The 16,257-nt window shown below is 42.1% G+C and overlaps 1 protein-coding gene across 1 annotated transcript in view; it reads left to right on the forward strand.

Annotated features, from left to right (window-relative positions):
• Window positions 1-16,257, forward strand: part of LOC119455772 (protein FAM214A) — a 103,786-nt gene extending 87,529 nt beyond the window's left edge. Inside the window, exons 7-14 of the mRNA XM_037717232.2 lie at window positions 1,928-3,200; window positions 6,536-6,664; window positions 8,410-8,480; window positions 9,006-9,114; window positions 10,452-10,613; window positions 11,380-11,439; window positions 12,675-12,850; window positions 15,010-16,257. Coding sequence (XP_037573160.1) covers window positions 1,928-3,200; window positions 6,536-6,664; window positions 8,410-8,480; window positions 9,006-9,114; window positions 10,452-10,613; window positions 11,380-11,439; window positions 12,675-12,850; window positions 15,010-15,175 — 2,146 coding nt within the window. The 3' untranslated portion in view covers window positions 15,176-16,257. The remainder of the gene's footprint in view (window positions 1-1,927; window positions 3,201-6,535; window positions 6,665-8,409; window positions 8,481-9,005; window positions 9,115-10,451; window positions 10,614-11,379; window positions 11,440-12,674; window positions 12,851-15,009) is intronic.

The following is a 16,257-nucleotide window of genomic DNA, read 5'->3' on the forward strand; positions in this document are numbered from 1 at the left end:
GTGCAAGAGTAGAGCGAAAGAGTACCACTGCTGTCATGCTGTCACGATATTGATGTGCACGCATGGCTCGCACTTGGTGGTCAGGAGGCATCCAGAAAAGTGCAGTGCATTTGGCTGGAAAATCAGCAAAGCCAAACAAAGGCACTGTCATGCTTCGCTCGGTCACCTGTAATGGAATTTTAATAATGTATGTGCACTGTGCGAATGCTCCCTCATAGCTTAGACGATCATCTTAGATGAATTCTGCTGGAATTAAAAATTTTTTTGGTTAACTACTGTTAATTCTGCTTGGATAAGTTATCAAGGTATAGCCTTAGGCCATTTGGTGATGCATGTGCAGCTGTAATCTACAAAGACATTAATTGAAAAGAGCAGAAACGACACTGGCAAGCAAGAAGGTTGAGATGAAGTGTTATACGTAGTAAAGGCCTGAAATAAAGTAGAATTGTAAGCCGTAGGTCTGGGATAGATTGCGATACATGTTTAAACTGCAGTACACAAGGACACAGCTTTACCATGTTTAGCCCGAATATATATTGTACGACACCGGAATTTCAATGAATCATTAATTCACAGCATCCAAATGCTTCATTTGTTGTCATTGGGAAGGATGTTGTGAATAAAGTGAAGTATGCATCTTCGTATCGCGCTGTATTGAGAAACTCCAATGCAACGTTGAATGATGGCAGTTAATGCTATAATGGTGGAAATACACGTTCACATTTGAGCCAGCACATAAGTTCCACATTTCAAACTTTAGAAGAAAGTACCTATTAGTCTTGTTTGTGTTAAATGTTATTGCTTGAACAATTAAAAACGTTTTTGAGGACCCGTTGATGTACAAAATTTCATACAAATAGCTTGTCTATATTCTGGCTTGGCTGTCTTGTCATAAGAGTTTAAAGGGGCCCTGAAGCACATTTTATACCCCTGAAACACATTTCTTACTAATCGTAGAATGGCCTTGCTCACTATTAAAAGGACATTGTCTCAGAGATATCCTGCCACAAAGTGTTTCTCAATCCTTCAGGTTTAAGTGGAGTTGTCGCACTGATGCATGACTTTCTCTCTCCCTTTGCCTCCACTAGTGCGCTGGAAGCTACACAAAGGGTATGACGAGGGGTCAAGGCATTGCCAAAAAGTTGGGCATTCTCATTCGTTCTTTTTCTTTACGACGCTACTTCCGGTTCAGGCATGTGCAGCACTCTCTCGATGTGAGATATGAGCTTGGGTGCCTGGAGCTACGTCACTTATAGAGATCAGTCAGAGCATGCCATTATCAGGGCATCTCGCCAATGAGGGGCTTGTCACGCCACCCCATGGCGGCCGCGGTATCTATGCTACGCAGCATGCCGGTGCAATCTCGGAGGCCACGTGCAGCAGACACAGCTGTGCGCAACTGCCGTGTGTAGACCCGAAGTACAAAGATGAAATACTCATGTATTTTTTCATTTATTTAGCTCAAAATTAGCAATGGTAGTATTACTGAGAATGTTTTCACCATTGCGAAATCCACCAGTACCCGTTGGGCCTGCTTGCCTGCTTATGACGTAGCTTCTCACAACATTGCGAAGGAGAGAGCAAGCAATATTTCAGTTTTTGACATGAGATTGTAAATTCCCTGCTGCATGCAGTGCAAAAATATTTGGTTCGCATGTTCACAGGAGCCTCGTCTACAGTTCGACAACATTTTCTTATTATGTTCAAGAAGTTTTCAGGGCCCCTATAGCTTGTGATTTTAGGGAAGAAATTGCAAGAGAAATAAAATTGTAAAGAGGAAAACAACATTTAGAAAGTTATTTGGCTGTTGCTTGTCTTCATAAATAACCAGCTGTTTTCTCCACGAAGCCCTGATTGAATGTGACAGTGACATGTTCATCTGTACAAGTAGTGAACATCGTCTTATTTGTTTTTGTGCTCTCTGCAGGATCTCTGTGCCAGGCGAGGCATTCTCCAGCAAGTTCCTCTGCAGTCCTCACGTCCACAACTTCCCTGTGTCAAACCTTGGGCGCAATGCTTCCATCAAGGTCTCTGTCAAGTCTGTGCCCAGGTGTCCAAATGGCATACCGGCAATTGCCTGTACCAAACATCCTGCTGTGCCTCCCACGCCCACGACTCCTAGCGAGCCATTGGCTCCCGCCGTCACTGCCACACTTCGGAGCCGGTCCAACAGAGACGCTGCTGACGATGGGTTCAGGAGAAATGAGGAGTCAGTTGCCAAGCGCAAGCCGAAGAAACACAGCAAGGGGGATTTGTCTGCTGACCTGCTGTTGGGAGAGAGCCTTCTTGATCCCCCACAATCTCTGCAGATGTACCCCAAGCGCTACCAGAGCCCGTCGCGATCTGGGAGCCCAAGTGTTGAGGCACCTGAGCATCTGTTGTTCAGGAGCCGAGCCCAGTCGCCTCTGGAGCCAAGCGGAGAGGCCCAGTTGGATTGCAACCGAGGGAGAGCGCCGAGGCGCCCTGTCATCGAGCGCTTCCTCAAGAAGAGTGGAGAGCCACTGCCCGGTGAAGTGTTCGCTCTCGATGCTCCCACTGCCAGCCCAAACCGGGCACAGTCGAGAAAGGAGGAAGCGACAACACCTGCGCCTTTCTGGCCAAACCAGCAGCACACTCGTGTGAGGAGCCTCGTGACACCTTCGCAGGCTCCAGAACGGCAAGCACCTTTTGTTCCAGTTGCACCACAGTCGTCGCTTCTCCATGGCGCTGAGCGGGTCGTCGCCAATGCTAACGAACTTAGTGAAAAGAAACTGCCAGACAAATTTGCTCGTGCTGCTTCGCCCGACCAGTGTGGATTGAAGCAGAGTTTTGAGGACATGAGCCTGTGTCACATCACCAAACCGTCTGCCAAGCACAAACTGATCTCAAGCTGCTCTATTTCAGTGTTACATGAGCAGCAGCCGGCTGCCAAGCCTCATTTGCAAAGGACATCAGAGCCCAATGTGAAAAGCCAGTGTGGGGGGAGTACCGTGACTGACAATGAAGTGGAGCATAGGACCGTTGCGAAGGAAGTGGAAGCTAGTGGTAGCAGGTGTGGTGGTGTTGCAGCTCACAAGGAAGAAGCGAATCATAATAAGCGAGCTTTAGGGCACAGTAAAACCTGGAGCGAAGGTCTGTGTGACCTGAAGCTCAAGGATGGAGTGGTTGGGAAAGGCAGCCACATCTTCAGCAACCTCATTCACAAGCACAAAGTGAGGCAGGTGGGTACGCACTGATGTGAAGCCTGGTGCCTCGTTACTTCTGCTTTGACCTGTTCTTTCTATGCTTTAGTTGTCTCAGTACTTGTGTGTATAATGTATAGAATCTCAGCTCTTTACTCTAACTTGTCTTGGAATAAAAACGTTATGTTGTTGTTTGCCTCTTCTAGCTCTCTGCTTGTTTGACCATTTATCTCTTGTTCTTACTTTCTTGCATATACATATAAGTACTCTCGCTGAAAATTGTCCCCAGGTCATATGTGCAGTGACTGATGTGTGCCACTACACTCTCTGCCAATCACTTGTCAGGTCTCTGAACCACAGACATGCTATATCGCTTGTGGAATTTGTGTCCTTCTAGCACACTCTTAAGTGCACTGCTTTGAAGTTGGCCATAACGTCTAGTGTCTGCAATAGAGGCCACGAAAATGGCTATCAGTTTTGCCATGGCAGATACTAGTTGTGATGCTCATCAAAAGAACTCTGCATTCCCAATTCCAAAGCATCACTTTGCTAAAGGATGGGAAAGCATGCATGCTCACAAACAATGTAGGACACACGTGTCCCTTTCTGTGGTCTTGAAACCTGGCAAGCTACCAGCAAAAAAAGTGGAGCAATTTGCCTCAGTTGCTGTTTGTGCTACCTTTGTCAAAAGTTCTGAAGTCATTGCGTGTGTGACAGGATGTGTTATCAGGGATTTCTTTAGTACTGTCACTGCTCCAAAGCCCTAGAGATTGAGTGAGACCATTCTCGCTACCCTGAGCTACTGAGCATTAGGAGTCCTGAAACAGTTCACAGCGACAGATCTTGCCACTTGCAGAGTGGCTTTGAAACTTTTGACACAGGCTGTACATTCTGAGGACTTTTGTTTGCGATAGTACATTTATAGAACTTTTACAGCCTTTATTTTTAATTTGTTGTAATTTTCGTTATGCTGAATATGTTGTAGTGTAGTTAGGTGTGTTATGTATCTGCATTGCAGTTTGGAGTATGCAGTCAGAAGTGATTGATTTGTTGTTTAGCAGTCGCCTTGCTTCTTTGCCTTAGTTCCTTAACAATGAATTCCCTTCCCCTACAGAACATCCTTAAGTGTTGCAGTCGATGAAGATTGGGAACATTTTGCGTCTTCATTCTCACCTCTAGGCGGGCAGTTAGCATATTGTACGCCGTCTTAGTAGAGTTACCTAAGTGAGCAGCCGCTTTTGTAAGTTACACAGTCGTGTCTTTCATACATACCTAATTATTCAAGAATAGATTGTGTTAAACGCAAGCTTTGAAGCACCATTTAGGCTTTCAGATTATTATGGACTCATTGCACTCATGTGAAGTGATATATATGATATTTAACATCTAGATAAAACTGCTTGTTGTTGTAAAAAAAAAAAAAATTTACGCATTCGTAGCTCTAGCAACATCTATCATCTGAAGATAGGCCATTCTCTGTTCTAAACAGAACTTTGAGATAAGGAAAACGTTAAATTTATCATTGGCAGAATGTTAATGCAAGAGCTTATACAGCTCTAAATTTATTATAACATTCAGCACATTACAACTGATAATTTATTATAATTCTGTAACTGTACATAACTTGACATGTTCACATTACGTATTTTCACTGTTGCAAATCGCCATTGTTACCAAGGAGATTAGGTTTTAACTAAAGCTTTTCTGCAAACCTTGTAACTATACTTGTAAACATTGGTGTAAAGTTTCACTAATGCTAGCTAGAACTTATCAAAACTGGATTGTAATCTTTAGTATCAGTATTTAAATTGGTTAAGTTGTTTATTGCATGCAAAGAGTAGTGTACTTTAAGCTAAAGTAGACATTGGTGACAATAAAGTGCCATTTAATAAAGATGCTGTGTCATTTTTGCTGCTGCTTTATGTTTTGTATGCTTTCATTACATAAAGGACATTTGGGTAAAGCTTCATACATAAAGCAATCCTACTATTACTAAATTTACTGACGAGGCTGAAGGCTACTTGTACACAAAATTTGTTATGGGTAAGCCATGTTGATGATTATTTGATAGCCTGAACACCTCATTTTTTTCTGTTCACATAAAAATCTGTATTTCACCTATTAAAAAAAAAGTACTCATATTATGACAAACATAGGCACAACAGGGAAGCTGGATATAGTTTCTTGGTTGTCATGTAACCACATATCTCTCGGCAAGAATTCAGGCTAATTAATCGATTTTAGGTGAATTATGCAATTATTAAATAACCTTCATTATGGAAGCTGTGAGAGCCTTTGTTCAGTGTGGAACATTTAAGTTCTTTCACAATTGAACCTTGCGCATAGTCGAATATGTTGCAGTGTCACAAGTCTGCCCTCTTGCAGTTCATACAGCATTCGTTTCAAAAACATTTTACGGTGTGTTTTCCAAATTTATCAACCTATAGTAATAGCATTGTGCTGGTTATATTGGAAAGCTGCAAGACATGTGTAGACACTTTTATAAACTCTTAATTTTGACATCTATGGTGACGTCTCATTTACAGCTCATGGTGGCCTAATAAATAAATAAATAAAAATTTTGTAGTCAGATTCACAAAATTTATATATATTTTCGTAACCATGCGAGTTGTGCTCTTGTAAGAAACCCTACCATGTCTTTTTATCATTGCCAGGTCCATTTAAGAACAGAGAATATCTGGCAATTTGACATACATTACACAATAACACACAATGCCTTGCTCACTTAGGTAAAACTTGGACGTAGTAAAACTGTTTTCTTTCTATGATGGATATTGAACTTAGATTTTTTAAAATTTGGATCTTTTCTGGCTTGCAAGCGTTAAAATTGTCAACTAGGAAACAAGTGAATTGGAAATATTTGTGAGCTAATTAATGGTGCTGTACCTGAAGGAGGAAAGGCTGAAGTTAAAGAAAGCTTAGGGAAGAAAGGTGCACCAACACCAAAAATTCTCGCGCTAGCTACCAGACTGTCGGCAGCTTTCAGCAGCTTAACTTTCTTAACACGCCCCCGATTTCGCTTAATTCATCGCATGCATACTTTGCAATCACTCGCTGCCTACATTTGGGGCCATGCTTTTTCAAGCACAGATGTAGGCTGCCACAGGTGAATTCGTTTACGCATTCGGCTTCCAAAATGTGAGCCTTAAAGTGATTGTCATTACATTCTCAGCAGCAAGAATGCCACAGCTTCTTTCAACGCTACTCTTTATAGAATGGTGCTTCATCTTCAGGAAGTTCTCTCTGTCCTTCCTTTTCTACATCTGAGTGTTTTCTGCCTGTCTTGTTGTTCACTGGTAAGTAAGGTGACTGAGACACGCATGTTTTACGCCGCGTCATTACTCCTGCTTCAGATGATGTGCAAAGCACGGAATCATCCAGTGCCTACAGCGGCGGAGCGCGCTCAGTTCCGCCGCTCTTTGGACAGTGCCACCTCAATGGTCTTCCATCAGAAGACTGGTCTGCCACTAACTTCTAGTCCTGTAAGTGTTCCAAGGATGGTTAGTTGTGTGCATGAAAGTTTTTTGACTCTGGGTTGCCTAGTCACAAAGTAAGAAAGTAGCCACCTAATTCCCAGTCGTACACACAAAATTAGTTAACAACCCAGTGCGCGGATCAGAAAAAAAGTACCCAAACAGAGATCTAAATTGTCTGAAAAGGGTTCTATTCTGAACAAATTCAATCATATTGCTGATTTCATAATCTTGTCATCTCTGACTGGCTCACAGGGCAACTATGCCCTTTCTCACTGGTTTGAATTACAAACATGGTGGAATCTGACCGTGTCCAGAATAACACCACCAGGGATTCATTCTCTATGCTGCCCATCCTGATAAGAGAGGCATGTTTGAATGATGGCTTAGTATTCTGACATCACAGAAAGAACGACATGTTTAGTGTAGCTGATTGAATATGGTCGCACTGCTTAAATGTGGCCGTTTACTTAAAATTTAATCAAAATGTAAATTTTGTGGTACTATTGCAATACCAGATATTGATTCCTAAACTAGCCATAATGTTGCCTAGCTGTAGAGGAGGTGAAATTTTTGCAGTAATAAGCCATTAAACTAGCCATCTTGACACAAACTAGTGCTATCTGGCCACCCCTGTTTGGCTGCTCTTGCGAAAACCAATGTAAACAAGTTGTTGCGATGTAATCAAGCGTCATCTTTTGAAAATGCGACTTCATTTATTAGGCAAGGTGAAAAAGCTGAAAATTCGTTCATATACTGCTGGTCGTATGATACAGATTATGAAAAACATATTGCCGGAAACATGGAGGACAGCAAAAAGAAAATGAGAAGTGAAGGCTTTGACAATGTCCGATGAAAAGGAATATGATATGCATCCCATGTACAGAGAAATATGGTAGTATGAATTGGAGATCAAATGCAGAAAGATAATATTCTGGTTGAGGCTCAGGTTCTATTCTGTTTGAGAATGGTTTTAAGATGAAATGAAGTTGGCCAGTTCATGCATCAGGCAGATTACCAGTGATCTGTGAGAGCAACAAAAATTCAAGCAGCATAGTAAGCTGGACCGATGCATGTCCAGTGTTGGGCCAGTGTCCCGTAATAACTCTTGTCGGCCCTACGTTGGCTGTGCTTCTTGTGCTGTTATATATGCAGGGCTGTGGCCCATTCATCGTTAGCTCTACATTGGCTCTGCTTGTGCTATTATATACTCGTGTGGAAGTTTCTGTGGCAATGAAGGAAAAGTTACAAGGGCAGAGTCCTCTGCACATGTGTTAGTCACCCATGTAGTCCGGCCGAATTCAACGGCACTTCCTGTGTCAGCACAGCAGGCACGTGCCGCCCCTTGTCTATGCCTCTGGCGAGCTGTTGCAGTAGCATCATCAGGGTGTCATCGCTACCCATCTTACATTTTTGCATCTTTTCTGACTTGCCAACCCTCCTCCATCAGTGACAGAGATTGTACTTCTTTTTACTAATATAGCTAAACTTGCATTCTTTCTTAAGTGTTGCTTTAACTGTTTGTATGATTAGCATTCCACAGTAGTGCCCTCACTACTTGCTATGACGTGTATCTCAAGAAAATGCTTATCACTTCTACAGTTGCATGCAGAACTGGAAACGGTACACTCGCATGCGCTTTGCATGTCTGATGCCGGCAGCGAGAGTTGTCCTTTAATGCAAGTGCAACATGAAGTTTCATTGTGCTGAATTATCGATTTACTCTTTCTCAAAAACGCTCTTTCCTGTTTCAGGCTCCTCTTAGAAAATCTGGAGCTAGTTTTGATTTCGACGACAGCCTGACTTCTGTGTCTGCAATTAAGAGGTCAGTCTACTTTCTATGCCTACAGCTTCGATTACTTTTATTTAGGGGTGTCTTGTATTCTTATCTGCGCCGTGCTCAGTTCACAATCTACCATAGAAAAATTGAGATTTGATTTTTCATGTTTGATGGAAGAAGTTTCAGAGTTCAGCTACTAAGTACGAAGTCATCGCGAGATCAAATCTTGGCCGTGGTGACAGCGTTGCAGTTCATTGGGGACGAACTGCAAAAATGCTTGGGTACTTATGTTTAGGTGCATGTTGACAAGCTGCAGATGTTCACAGTTAATTTAGAGCCCCTCTCTATGCTGTTTCTCAATGCCCCTTATAGCTTGGAATGCAGCTTCAGGATGCAAAACCTCAACAATTACAAATGTGCTGCTAGGGCTAACTGGGTTCTTAATCTAGCAAGAGCCTTCAGCTTCCTTGCAAGGATTTGCAATGCTTTTATTATGTTTGCTTTTTGCGTGTAATGCCTGTACAGTACGATTGAGCAACGCATCACATGTCAACTTTTCTTTTCTTTTAGGGCATTGTTTGAGAAAGAACCTGTGGAAGAGGAAGCGTCTCCAGGAGAAATAATTAGCTCAAGTGCTCCAGCATCCACCACTACGAGCAGCCTCATTGTTAACTTTGAAGTAGGTTGAATTTTAAGTTAAGGCATTTGGAATTCTGCACATGATAGTATCTAGTCAAAGGTTCGACGAACATTTGTCTGGTCAGGTGACATGATAATGAATGTGTGACTGAGGAACTCGTACGGGCTCCGAAATGTCTCTTGGCTTGGTCAGTGACTGCAACTTCTTCATCAAGATAGTATCTGCTCCAGTGCTGAATTTAATATTTTACTGTTGGTACTTTAGATATACCTTGCATATAAGGACGAACCAGGCTTAACATGTCTGATCTGAAATGCAATATCAAAGAATAAAAGAAATTAATTCTACAACATGAATCTCAAACACACAGCCTGTTATGCCTTCTTAAGTGTTCAGCCCCTTGTTCCTAAGTTGCCGAAACCTTGGGACAATTCTGTAGCCCCGTTGCTAAACAGTACACAATGTAGACCACAGGAAAAAGGTGTGCAATACATGCAGCCCGTTAGCCAATGCGAGTTTGAGACCCCTGTACTACATTTGCTACAACTGTGCCCTCAACCTTTCCTGCGACATTTATCGGCAAGCTGCCATAGATTTAGTAACTTGTCAGTGGCCCTCTCTCTTGATGATCTTGCTGAATAAGAAGGTGTATCCCACATTATCCCAGTCAACTCCCACTTTGCCTTTTCTTCACTCCTTGTCTGCTGGGTCAGTGGAAACATGACTGACATGTTTCATGGTACATGGCACAAACATGGTACAGAACAAGTGCTACAAACATGGTACAGAACAAGTGCTGCCTTGTATAGTGACTGCACCTTCCATCCTCAACAGGTGGTAGTATAGGTCAATATTAACGAACTTGTTCCTTTAACTGAATATGCTTTGGGAGGATGTGTTATAGTAGTCTCACGACATTTTACTAGTCGTCATGGTGGCTTCACGATTCTAGTGTTCTCCTACTGAACCTTAGCTTGCAGGTTTGATTCCTAGCTTCAGTGGTTGCATTCTCTGAGGGGAAGTTAAATCACCCATGTGCTGATATGTCCATTCATGTTGAAAAGGTTCAGGTGGTTGAAATTAATCTATTCCCTTCTACTACAGCATCTCCCATAGTCCCCATTATATAGTAGTTTGCATATTACTAATTAATTTGTCGTGATTGCTTCACTGTGCTGAGGCCTTAAGCAGCAAGCAGCGTGCGGTCGTTTGAAAGGGAACAATCCATGAATCATGTCTTGCCTCGTCTGAATGTACTGAACAATCCTTCCTCACCCTAGTGACTGTACAGAAACAGCTAAGAAAGGTTGACCAAGTGTTCTTACACATCTGCTCTTTTGCACTGTTTTAATTCTCCGTCTCCCTTTCATTTATAGGAGTCAGTCTTGAATGGCCGACTGGAGCCAGTGAGCACTGTGCAGGGGTTTGTCGCCGAGATTGGTGCCAGTGGATCCTTCTGCCCGAGGCACATTACGCTCCCAGTGACGGTCTTCTTCTACTCGCTGCATGACATCGACAAAGTAGTCTCGCCTTATTTGGTAAGACCCGAGAGGAAACTTGAACTTGAGAGATGTGTTTTTCCATTTCTGTATATCACTGTGATGCAAAAGCATATCCGATGTCCGTGACATTGGTCATGAAAACTTGTGTGGTTGTGTTGAGCTATGCTGTCATGTTGCATGCTGTGATCTTCTTCAGGGTGGCACTCAATCTCTAGCAAACAGTGTGGCTACATATTCACAAGCCTAACTGCTGCTGGACAGGGGAGAGCACAGCTGAGCGTCCCGGACAATTGCGCTCTAGCTACCAACTGCATGAGCACCTTCTCTCAACAAGGCATGGCATAAAAAATAAAAAAAGGCCACCTCGAAGGGGCGGTAGCAAATGGTTAATGTAAATTGCTCCTCTTGGTGGAGAATGAGGGAAACTTCCCACATTAATACATTCATCATCAACTTCCCACATTAAGGTTATGTTAGGATCACTCCCAGCATCTTCATGGCAAAAGATGTATGGAATACAACTTTGCATGGCAATAAAAGTTCTGCATGTTGTTAAAAACAGCCTCACGAAATGTTATTGCTACAGCTCTCCATTACATTTCGTCACAACATGCATCAAGCCATAACCCAGATGTCCCATTCAGTTTGCATGCTGTATGTCCTACAAGCCTTTGGCAGTATGTGTGGCATTGAACTGGATGAAGGTATTAACTCAGGTTTCAGATATATATTGTTTACTTCCTTTTTCTAAATATGCGCAAATAAAGTCGGATAGTTAACTAGACCTTATTGTGTTTTTCAGGGTCATATTAACCTTGGCATGAAAGGTTACCATGTTCCAAAGACAGGAACAATACAAGTGGTGAGTTTGTCATGCTTTTGTAGAGATTTCAACTGTATCCTTTTATTTCTTTCTGTTGATTCTAGATGTGTGTTTACTTACTGTATTATTGCTTTGTGTGTTTTTCAGCAGAATTGCTGAGTAACTATTTCCATTTCTTGTGTTGAAGAGCCTTGATACTCCATCATGTGTTAATAATGGTCTTTTCCTTTTGTAAATGTAGCTTTTTTTGTGTGTGTGTGTGTACTTTTTTCCCCTAGATATTGTGTCTGTGACTATAAGCATTTACTTAAACCATCATTTGACAATGCCTTAATAAAACCGCACCTTCTACCTTTGATGTCAGCATGTCAATTTAGGCAAAGGATAGATAGTATTGTAATTTTTGGTAATCTTGTCTCTGCTTACTAAGCTGCAGCTAACTTGACTCATGACCACCCCATAGAGTTATTGGCCTGGTCACTAGCGACCTATAGCTTGCCAAGTCTTGGGTTTTCATTGTGCCAACATTCCTTGTGTGGACAGTTCATCAGCAGCCTATAGCTTTCCAAGTATCTCAGAGGCTGAATCCATTGCTTGCAGACAAACAGCTTTCAGTTACGTCCTGTCTCGTGTTTTCATTGTGCCAGCAGACCTCGCGGGGAAAGTTCCACTCTTTATTAGACATATCGGACGGTTTACTCAGTCTGGTTCCAAAGCTGGTCCACACTGCCCAATTACAACACCAGCACATGTTTGGTGCACGGTCCATCCTGCGGAAAGGGGAGACGATGCACCTTTTTCACTGTCACATTTTCACTTGGAAGTGATGTACATAGCAGGCAGACAAGTGATCACAAACTGAATCAATGTAAACTCCCTAAAGGGTGAACTTTCATCCACTGAAGAAAAGTGGCAGCACAGGGGATGGTCGTCGTTAATGATATGGCTTACAATCAGCTATACTAGTTTCGAATGTACTGTATTTGAAAGCACTGAACATTGGTACACTTATCTGTGATGAAAAGGAAGACGTGCTACCTGAAAGCTTCGTACTGTGTCGGTTTTGTGCCTTCCACAGTAATTCTTGCAACCTAAAATCCAAAAACCTAAAATCTGAATCCTAAAGGTCTGAAACATAGCCACCATGCTTGAAGTATATTTTATTTAATGCATTATGGGTGACTAATTTGAAGGTAAATTGAGTCATAACTTCACTGCATTCTGTCATAAATTTTTGTAAACTGTGAATGTTTCTCTATGCTCTTCTGCTACAGACGCTGTTCAACCCGCATAACACGGTGGTAAAGATGTTCGTCGTCCGATACGACCTCTCGGACATGCCTCCCAACTGCCAGACATTCATTCGACAGCGCACTCTGTTCATGCCCACTGATGGCTCAGAGACAGACCCCGAGGCCAGCCGCTGGCTCCGTTACCTCATTCACCTCAGGTGTGCAGATTACTGATTGCAAACCAATTGACTCATGAGCTAGAGCATGAGTTGGTTGTATCCACTGAATAGCAGTGGATACAACCAACTTAGTATCCCACTTGTGCCCATTTACTGCCAAAACATTTCACGAACACACAGGATTTTTGGAGCTTATTTCGCGGCCAACGAAAAGCATGTTCCAATTCATTCCGATTGTAGTGCATTCACTTTTGCAGTCTTATAGGCCAACTGCAGCAAAATTATTCACTGCATAAGAAGCCTAGTTTTAGGTTGTTTAGATATAGAGCATGCAAAATTTTACAAGTGAATACTTCACGATACGCTCGGGACAGTAGTTATTTCTGATAGCGAATCTAGAAAAAAAAAAAGCAGCCATGATGGCTCACCTGAGTGATGGATAACACAGAACGTTGAGAACCAGCATGGGTCCTTGGCATGGCTTCTGAGATTAAGTGGCACCTGTGGTGCATAGAAAGATCTCGGCAGTTATGTGTTGGGATTTGCATTGTATCCTCTAACCACCAGGTGCAGGCTTCACCTGCTTAGGTTCCAAGAATTTAAGGCTGCTATAACGAAGTTTGACATTTGCCAGCCCTGCAGTTTTACCAAGATTGCTTGAATAACATATACTACAATGAACTTTCGTTAGTTCAACCCTGACAGGACCCACAAAATTGATCTAAATGTCCTGTGGGTCGAATTAAACAAGAGGCAGAAAAAATATTGAAACCTAGTGCTGATTCACTTGGCAAATATCCTAACACACCCATGAATTGATTACACACCTGCCTCTTATAGGTTCAAAGTAGAAAACTAATGTAGAAATGACATTGGAGCTCCTAACCAAAGTACAAATCTAATGTGCACCCTATTTTATAAAGAAATGGTGCGTGTGTTCGATTCTGGGAATAATAAAAAGATGAAACCAGTGAACTTTACCGTCACAGAATAGAACTTTATTTACACTTAAAATCCACCGTTGTCACTCTCAGACAGCACTTGCATCACTGTCTATGAGTCGCAACATGTCGTCCTCCATACGGTCCACTGTGTGTTTGATATTCTGCATTTATCGAATAACTTCAGCAATATTCGCCAACGGCGTTGCAGCTCATGCCTAATCTAACCAATTTGCTAGTTCATTGTGCAACACATGCAATTCTCCAGACTGCCAAAAGCATGAGACACAACTTGTTGCCACTAGCTTAGCGTGTAACACAACTTATCTTTTGAATGAGCTTTTGTAATTGGACTGAAAGCAGTACATCGTTGTCATGCTACGCGATCACTTTTTCCGCTGCCATCTTGTGATGGCAGTGGCAATGACGCTGGCTAGGCTGACTCTCATGGTAGGCTGTTGTGAATGCATCAAGCACAGTTTTAGTTTCATATTCGATTGCACCACGCAGGCAAATTTTCTTGGAAATATAGATGCACAGTCGGGTAAATATTGTAAGCATTCATTGCGAGCTACCGTTTTTGCTTGAAATTCTTCCTAGAGCAGGGCAAAAATAGCTGTTTTTAGGGGAACATGACGTGCTGCCAAGACAGATGTTGCTGCTATCGGGTTCATCGTTAAAGGCCCCGCTGGGGTCAGGCTAGTGCATGCTGAGCAGTCAAGTTCAAATTATGTGGTGAAGGCTCATTTCACCACAATAACAAAACCACCTAGGGCCCCTGGAAATGATGTATAGGTGCTGGCCAGGGCCTTCGGTTGGAATTGAATTGACCAAAAAATTTAAATAAGCGGAGTCAGTAGTCTAAAGTACTACTTATTTATAACCAATTTAGCTGCAGTGAAAAATTTTGTTGCAGTTGGCACAGGTGACAGCAATAACAAGGGATGAAAAATAAGGCAGACACAAGCGCTCACCCACAACTTAAGGTATACTATTTGGAGCTGTGACACTGCATGCACGCACCCACACACACGTACACACACACACAATTTAAATCCATACAGACAGGTGGTTAGTTGCACCTAATTTCACAATCTCAAAGAAACCTTTTTGTGCGTGATATCTCTAGATAAACATGCATTTGTGTGTCATTGATTGTGTCCATCTGCCTTAATTTTGTTTCCCTTGTTGTTACCCTAAAAAAGAATGGCTCCCGGACAACTAGCCTAAATATTGCCTCTTTTATCATTTTTCTAGGTTTGCGAGCTCAAAGTCTGGACGCATATATCTGCACACGGATGTGCGCATAATTGTATTTCGGAAGAGTGACTTGGATGCAGCCACCATTCACGGCGATCGTCCGTACGAACTTCGCTCCTTCACCCAGTGCCCTGTCAACCCGAAGTTCTCTCCCTGCGAGTGATTTGATGCCACGGTCGATGAAATAAGAGAAGCTCACTCTTTCATGCCCACAGACAAAACATACACACATGCTGGCTGTCTCTTGTTCTCGTAGACTTTCATGCCAAGATTAGTAAAGGGAAACACTGGAACTGTTCGAGCACTACGAGAATTATGGGTAGTATACATGAATTTTTCCATGATGTTAGCTTGGCTTCACCGAGGAAACAGATTGCAGCTTCTTATTGTTGAATGCTCAAATGTGAAGCATGTATGCCTCTCAACGAAGTTTCACTGGAGCGTGGCTAACATTCACAGCTAATGCTTTCTGTCGCGTAATTTTCTTCAAATAAGTAAATGACGGGAGTTCAGTATTTGTTTGTAAATGTAGATGACATACCTGTGACAATTCGGTTTTCCACTGTAGTATTAGTTCCAGAAGCACTCAAATGAATTCGATAAGTAGATAAATGAAATGAATCCAATCTTTGCTATTTAATGAACTTGCAACGAGAAGTTGGATTTGAGGTTGCAATACAGTTGATCCTCATTATAACGAAGCTGCATTCGATGCAAAAATGTCTTTGTTATATCGAATATTCATTACTAGCGTGTATTGGTTACATGCTGATATCACTGAAAGAACGTTTAGATTTACTTAGTTATATCCTGGAATTCGTTATATTCATGTTCGTTATATTTCAATTCGTTATATTCGAATTAGTTGCATTCGTGTTTATTATAACTCGTGTTTACAAGAGATGACAACTCTGGAAACCAGAAGGGCAATGTCGAGGCAAATTCGTGGACTTCGCATGCACACACTGGGGCCAGGTTTCCCTCTAATAAGCTTAGTATGACAGTCTATGAGTGTTCCCCCTTATTGTTTGGTTTGAATAGAGTGATCTCTTTTATTGTGGCTGCAGATTGAATAAACATCTGTAGAGCATGCATCTCCTCCCAGAAAACCACCTGGCCATGTGTTTCTCTTTTTTCTTTTTTTGCTTGTTGTTGAAAGTAAAAACAAAAGATATTGTTCATGTATGCTGTTAACTTATTGTCTAAGAGACTCTAATAAATCACTAGGAAATATGTAGAAATAAA

This window comes from Dermacentor silvarum, chromosome 6 (genome assembly GCF_013339745.2).
Source record: "Dermacentor silvarum isolate Dsil-2018 chromosome 6, BIME_Dsil_1.4, whole genome shotgun sequence".
NCBI classification, from domain to species: domain Eukaryota; kingdom Metazoa; phylum Arthropoda; class Arachnida; order Ixodida; family Ixodidae; genus Dermacentor; species Dermacentor silvarum.